The 7951-nt window shown below is 36.3% G+C and overlaps 1 protein-coding gene across 3 annotated transcripts; it reads left to right on the top strand.

The window, feature by feature from the left end:
• On the top strand, positions 1-7765 carry LOC112505518 (WD repeat-containing protein 13-like). Of its 3 annotated transcripts, none has more exons than XM_025109427.1 (14): positions 1-383; positions 548-657; positions 1034-1103; positions 1196-1337; positions 1423-1560; positions 2422-2561; positions 2989-3036; positions 3672-3782; positions 3875-3911; positions 4035-4056; positions 4134-4255; positions 4931-5007; positions 5334-5505; positions 6367-6539. In XM_025109427.1, the coding sequence occupies exons 1-13, from the start codon at positions 180-182 to the stop codon at positions 5451-5453; spliced, it is 1341 nt and encodes a 446-aa protein (XP_024965195.1). In that variant the 5' UTR covers positions 1-179; the 3' UTR covers positions 5454-5505; positions 6367-6539. The 3 variants fall into 3 exon arrangements, with proteins under 3 accessions (XP_024965195.1, XP_024965191.1, XP_024965185.1); XM_025109423.1 differs by adding an exon at positions 7692-7765 and having other exon boundaries at positions 2-383; positions 3875-4056; positions 6367-6430; XM_025109417.1 differs by having other exon boundaries at positions 3-383; positions 3875-4056.
• Positions 7766-7951: the final 186 nt, after the last annotated feature.

The raw sequence follows: 7951 nt of genomic DNA on the forward strand, positions 1-7951 counted from the left end.
ATCTTGATTTGTTTGCTCTCTGAAGAACTCCGAGTTTAGGTGTACTTCGCGTTGTAACCAATTGGAAAGAGTGATTTTAAAAATAACCGATCTCAAAAACCCTCGATTCGTGAATCGATTTTGTGTAGAAGAGCTGAATTTTGAAGTGTGATGAAGGATTATTCGGAAGTATCGTAGAGATGGCGGATCAGACGATCGAGAAATGTTCGTCTGAAGTTGGTGATGATGAGAAAAAGCAGAGAATAAAAAAGAATGTTACTGAGGATCCAGAAACCTTCAGCTGTATGCTTCAGCCCTGTCCCGCCAACTCCGATCCTAATTACGTCGGTATTCGTCGTCTTCTTCTGTTTGGCAAGGCTGAATCAGGTGTTCTTCGGCGGAAGGTACTCTGTTAGTCACTTTTTCGATTAAAGGAAATTTGTAACAACAAATATCAAACCTGACCGGAGAATGTAGATACTCCGCAATTTGACGAAGGGTGAAAACAGCAACTATGCTGCTTTGTTTGACGAACAATGAATATAGCTGTGGCATCTGTTGTGTGTAGGACTGGAGATGCAATGGAAAAGGCTATGTGGCTTATCGTAATTTCATCAACAGGCCAGATAATTGGATAAATTCGCAAATACCGAGTCGCGGTAGCACCCCTGGAGCCAGGTAGCTGAACTTTTTACATGCTACTGTTTCCTTCTTTGATTGTTCTCTTGGATTTATTTGATAATTCTATGCACTATGTAGAAGTAAAACTTACTTGTCCACCAAAAGGAACTGCTAACTTGCATCACTGCGCCTATGCATTGAAGAGCATAATGCAGTTGTTCAGTATCGCTGTTCGTTTTCTCACTAGTTAGACTATGGTTTGAAAAGTTGCAAGTAAATTATCATGAAATTGCCGTGATTGGTAGAGTATTATTTGAAATAATTAGACCTTGAAGTAGATTACCATGACTTTGTAATGATTGGTAGGATGTTATTTGCAATTTTAGGTTCATATAATTCTGATACCAGGCTAATTTACTGGTTCATTCATTAGTGGGCGATGGATACATTCTCCAAGTCAACTCTCCCTTGCGCTTGAGATGGAAAGCTTGAATGGTAGCAAGGTATGTTTTACTCTTTTTTCAGCATAATGGTATAGTGGATTGGGATAATAAGTCTTGATGTCTTTTATATGATCTTGTTAATATTTTTACAGGACCTGCGAGAGAGCCAAACACTGAGTCGTACTGTTAGTTTTGGTGCAAATTCAAGTGATTTTGAATACCCACGTCGAAAAGCTGAACCTGCATATTCTTTTGTAGGAATGCATTGCATCTTTGATGAGTGCAAAGCCATGGGTAACTTTTGAGATGAATTTTTGCTGGTCATTTGATATGTGATTACTTCTCTTTCCTGGAGTGAGTGTTTTAGTTTTATGTGCAGTTACTGTTATAAAGTTTGGGCATATGAGTTCTGATATACTTGCCTATGGAGCAACAGATGGAACATTAACAGTTTGCACCGTCTCAGAACCACCTTCCGTCATGAAGAAATTGACTGGGCACTCAAAAGATGTTACAGGTTGGATCAGCTGGTACTGGCTCTTTAGTCTAACCTTTAATGTTTCTTGATGCATTTTATGGTTACTTTTCTCTATTGCCAAAATGTCCTTGTGATCCATTTGTGTCGATTGGGTTCTTAATTATAATTATTTTTTCTTTTATTAGGATGATCATTCTTTCTCCTGATGCCTGCAAAAATCCTGTAATAGGACAACCCCTTACTAGCTTATTAATAACACACATGATTTTGGAAGTGGTCAACCACTACCTTGATTTTTTAGTTCATTTCTACATGTCTCTATATAGAGCTACAGTTGGTCCTTGTCAATAGAGAATCATGAAAACTGGAAGGGAATAATGACCCTCATGGGTGGATAATTTAATAATAGAATGCTATGTTGTTGAGACTTTGACATAGAAAAAAATTAGGACAAGACTTATGAAAACATAAAGATTTTCTGGCACTATACGTTTGTGTCATTGTATGAAGTTCAAGATGGAAAAGTACACATTTAGCTGGAGCACATCACTGTATTATACTTTTAATGAAGCTCAGAAATGCAAAAAATCCAATAAGAATAGGCATTATTGGAAAGATCAGGCTGATTATGTCTTAAGTATGTTTGAGCTCTAGAAAAGTACTTGCTTTTGGAGGTGTGTTATTATGGGATAGATGCAATAATACTTTATGACCTAGGAATAAATTCAAGAACTCCTGTACGCTTGCACGCTCATAAATGCATGAGCACATTTCTGTCTAATATGAATGCACACTCGTTAAGAGTGGATTCATGTCTATATAAAAAGATAATACAGTAATTGAAATAGGAATTTAATAATGTCTTGATGTCTTCTATATTTGTGTAACTCCTTTTTTCAGATTTTGACTTCACGTTAAACAACCAGTACATTGCATCATCTTCATTGGATAAAACTGTGAGGGTATGGGATATCCCAAAGGGCCTTTGCATTCGAGTAATATATGGGGTTGCTTCCCAGCTTTGTATTCGATTTCATCCTGTAAGTGCACATGAACATTTTATTACTTAAATCTAATTATTGTTATATTGTATCTGTTTATTTTAGACTTTCTTCTATAGGAATATAATAAACATGGCCATCTATATATAACAGTTTCAGTAAATTTGCAAAATTTTGAACTTCTTTATTTATGCATTATATCGTCTTTCTTCTCTCTTTTGGGTTCCTAAGTTCTTCTTAGAAATTGCTTCTCCTATTGCCTATTATACTCTAATTTAATATCTGTCTTTTACCTCTAGTATGTATCATTGGATTTTTGGTACATGGTACACTTCAATATTTTCATTCAGAAAGTGTTATTTGGTGCTCATCTTAGGAACATGGATAGGTGGTATAATCAGCTCAAGATGTTAAAGAAATATATAGTTGGCCATACACTAATACTCTTCTTCTTAACTAATTGCAGGTGAATAATAACTTTCTTTCAGTCGGCAACGCAAACAGAGAAGCCTCGGTAATTAATGCCCATCTTTTGCTGTCTTTGTTTTTGTGGGGTTTCTCAATGAAATTGCATGATCATATCCAAGCTCTTAACTGATGTCTATATAACCAAAGTGGAATAAACAGGAGTTGTTCCATGTGCGTTGACCTCCACTCGTACTTCTTCAGCTGGTGAGGGAATAGTAATCAAGCACACACGCATCATTCACTGTGTTGGATCAGGGTCCATATAAAACACATCGGCCCACATTACATTCAACCATTGTAAACCATTTCTTCTTTGTACTGTTTTCTAGCTGTTGAAGTTGGTAATAACGGAGAGGCCCAAGACTTTCTTTGGATTTATAATCTGCCACTTTAACTGACTCCATGCTCAAGATGATATTTGAAGGAACAACACTCATTAGTCAGGTGTTGGTTCATGGAATATGCTGCTACTATCACTTTGTGTATCAGAAATGAGATATTACAGTGTTATAAAAATTTAGTTTCTCGTACTTGCAATGCAGAATTCAACTTTTTCTTTGTTTTCCAGCAATTCCTTTCTGGAATTCACTGTCATCATATACTATGTCACTTGGTAGATTTTGAAGTCTCCATTTCCTGCAGTCTCTCCATCTCACAGGCTTTATGTATGTCCCATCTCAGGTATTCAATTTTAGTACGGGAAGATTAATAAGTAAGATAGTGGTTGACAGTGAGATTACCGCCCTTGATTATGACCATACTGGCCAGTTTATTTTCTGTGGAGATACACAGGTGAGCCTTTTTCAAAGTCATGTTGTCAACTTTATCTTGATAACTCTCATTAATTTAACACCCCACACCAAAAATTTCCTTTGATTCTTCAGGGTTCTATATACACAGTTAAAGTAAACTCTCATCAAGGTACCTTGTCTCGGTCTCATCGTACTAGAACTAGCAGCAAGCATAAATCTGAATTCACAACCATCCAGTATAGATCATTTTCTCTGCTGACACAAGGTCCTGTGTTGCTTTCTCTTACTCGAGATGGAAGTTTGTCTTTCTTCAGGTATCTATTTGAATTGAGTTGATAAAATTTTAAAATCCAAATTGCTGACTAGAAGTTGGTATTTTTGGTTCTCGCAGTGTTTCGTTGGAGATGCAAGGTTATCTGACTCTTCGCTGCTCCCTCCAGTTGGCTCCACGACTTCACAGTATCCGTGCTTCTTTTTGTCCTTTGCTTTCCCTTGAAAAAGGAGAATATATAGGTTTATATCCATAACTCACTATATATTTCATCGATTTAGACTGCTTCGTAAGCTTACTCAAAATTGCATCATGCTTCCCATTTTAGCTGAGTGGACAATAGGACTAAGATGTAGCATTTCTCACTTATCTTTTCATTAGCTTGCTTGTAATACCCCAAACTCAAAGAGGCAAGCTTGTCCAATTGCATCAAAATCAATTTGAAACCATGATGAAAGTTATTAGTGAACCACTACCTAAGGACATGAACTCACAATTCATATCATAACCAATGTGGGACAGATGTCAAATTACTCATGGCAAGTTCTGTGACTGTTAACTTTAGATTACTCTAATGCAATTTCAAAAGGACTCCCTTTCTTATCTTACTCCCTCCACCCCGAAATATATGTCCATGATAAATAAGGCACACAGTTTTAGAAATGTGTAACTACACTTTCTAATTAACTAAATGACAATTGCAACCTCCATAAGAAAGGGACTAATGAATTTCTCCATCTCATAATTAAGGGTAGAGTTGGAAAGTAGATATTTACTTTTGAAAGTGGACACTTATTTCGGGACAAACTAAACTAGAAATGTGGACGTGTGAGACAGAGAGGGAGAGTGCATGCATGCTGACTTCAGAACACATATGTGATGGTTTAATAATACAAGAGTTTATGTTGATTGTGAAGTCATTGGAAGCGAGGATGCAACAGTCTATTTTTATGACTTAACTCGTCTGAAGAACACATGCGTGAACAAGCTACAGGTTTGTTCCTTCTTTGTTACCCCCTCCCTCCCAAAGAAAAAGTGTGTTATTTCAAAATCTAAAAGGAGCTCAAATATTCCTTTCATCCCATAAAATTTCAACCTTTTGTTTCAGGAAGATTCCAAGTTAATCTATTTGTCTATTATCTTCATTATGAACAAATTGTTGGTATTGACTTGAGTTCACAAGTCTTTCTCTGTCTCTATTCCAAGTCAGCAAACTTTTGTTAATATTAGATCCTGAAAATGATTATTTTCTTTATAGTAACTGATTTCTTCAGTGGATATCTTAGGTAATCTATTTTGTTTTGTTCATCACGATTGCAGGGGCATGGATACCCAGTCATTGCAGTTGCATGGAATCATGGTGAGAACTTGTTGGCATCCTCTGATTTTGGTGGCACTGTAATTGTGTGGAAGAGAGAAAAAACAAAGCAGAAGATGTGAATACAGATAATGTCGTGTGTTTCTCCTCTGTGAACTCAAGAAAGAAGTTCAGGTAATTCTCAAACGGGCTTCTTACTGGTAGATAATTTGCATAACTTAGGTCCCGATTGGTTTGTAGGATTCATTTGGATTTGGAACTGAATTCCATTCCTATCCCATGGTTGGTTCGAAGGATTTCCTGGATTTGAAATCCCGCAAACATAGGTTTTTGAAATCCTACAGGGTGATCGGGATTTCACGGGATATATAGGATTTGTATATAATAATGTTTTAAAATATGTTAAAAAAACATTTATTTTCTACTAATTAACTAATAAAAAGGTAAATTAATTATTTTTATAATTATTTATAATTTGTTTTTACAAATTATTTATACCGAATGAAATTTAATTCCATTCCAAATCCTACAAACCAAACACACCAAAGATTCCAAGTCCTTCAAAATCCACCCAAAATCCAAATCCTCCAATACCTTCCCATCAAAACAAACACCTCCTTAGAGATTCACAACATATGGGTTAACTTTCATTAACTTGTTCTTTTAAATCATGAGAAACCTAGGTAGTTCCTTCGGTCCTCTAAACCGAGCCTGTCTCACCCCCGCCCTGCCCTACCTAGCATATGATATATTACAGGTATTGGAGATACCCTACCCACGTCGAGAAGCTGAACCTGCATATTCTTTTGCAAGTTATTGGAGATACTTTGGCTATACATGTGTCTAAGTTGCTTTTGAGTGTGTATTGTTAGTACCAGTGGAAGACCTATGACTCTTTATCGTAATCGGCTTCATCCTCATACATTAAAAGGATTAGTTCGTGCGAACAATTGGTTTTGGGATGATGATTATAAGTATGATTTTTCTGACCTATTTCGTTTTACACAATTTTTTAACAACTTTTGTTCTTGCTAGGTGCACATCCAAATAGAGAAATACCTTACAACGTTTGAAGACCTAAAAGATGACAGATGAAAAAGTATGTGTGCTATTTGTATTTTCTTCCTCTTACTATTTTCTAATTATTGATAGATATATTGACATTTATTTATTTATGTATAAAAAATGGATGGTGTAGAACCCAAGTTTTGCAGGTTTTAATGCTTGAATCCTCGATAGGCCCTTCTCCCGACTCCCATCATTTTGGTCCCGTATATTTATCCAAAACCTAATCTTCTTCCATATGAAATCTAGAAAAAGATAAGCTTTCACATGAGTTTTGGGTTTACGGCTGGATCGTAGACTAGGGATGAAATTCGGATTCTCATTTGTGGCAAGAATTCTCAAATACAGAAAGAGGGGAGTAGGATTATCAGCTCAAATCTAGGGGAAATACACAATTACACACACCTGATGCAAGGGAGTTTCATTGAGAATACATACATACATACATACTTGCAAAGGATTTGAGGAGAGAGAAACACAGAGGGAGGCATTGATCGGAATGTATGAGGGGGCTCTAGGGAGCGGCTAAAGAGCCGTTTACTAAATGCTTACTGGGTAAGCGCTTACCGATATCACTTACCTTACCAATTGAGCATGACAAGGACTAAGAATCTTACCTAATTAGAGGCATAACAACGACTGCAAGTCTTACCCGGTAAGTGGAGTAAAAGGCTCTTACCCGGTAAGTGCTTACTGGGTTTAAGGCACTTACCAACAATCTATTTTGATGGCGGAGAATGTTATAGGATAAGGTAAGCAAGGGTATTTTCTCTTGGCATTAAGCGCTTACCCAATACGCATTTGGTAAACGGCCATAAGCATGTTTCTTTGTGTCCGCCAACGTTTAATGTTTTGTTTACACATCTAGCCGGGGAGCTACCTACGTAGGTCCTTTTCAGTAATGATATTGCTCCTGAAGAACCAATCTTTTCTGGTAGGTAAACAAGAAGATTAATCTAGTGTATTTGGCTTTGTTCAGTTTAAAAATATCCACAACAAAATACACAAACCTTGTAGTTTAATCTTATCAGCATCATCGATGTTCTATGATGATTGTTGATTGTCAGATAAATAGACTTAAAAACATCACTAATTATGGGTTTGATGCTTCACATGTGAAGCTATATTGTATCATGTTATGCTTCACATATGAAGCGATATTGAGCATAGCTAAATAAATGACAATGGTTTTAAAGATATTTCTTCAATCAACAATGGAGTTGTTCACTTTCACTTGTAAATTTATGATTTGTTGCTTTGAAAGATTTAGCAATAAGTGTATTTATTGTATACAGAGTGATCTTTTAATACTTGAATCTCGAGAACAAGAAGAGCTCGGTTTTGATCAATTCAAGACAATATGTTCATATGAAAACGAAGAAGAAAGTGGACTATATGAAGAAGCTTCACATGTGAAGCTATGTTGATTTTGGGCCAACACATGCTATGAATGAAGGAAGCCATGGATTTAATTCAGAGCTCATATATTGCATACGTAGATAAAACTGGAAAGCAAAAAGGGGATTTCAAACTCTTCTCAATCCTTATGCTTTCA

The sequence above is a fragment of the Cynara cardunculus genome, assembly GCF_001531365.2.
Source record: "Cynara cardunculus var. scolymus isolate 2C chromosome LG 2, CcrdV1, whole genome shotgun sequence".
In the NCBI taxonomy this organism is placed as follows: Eukaryota; Viridiplantae; Streptophyta; class Magnoliopsida; order Asterales; family Asteraceae; genus Cynara; species Cynara cardunculus.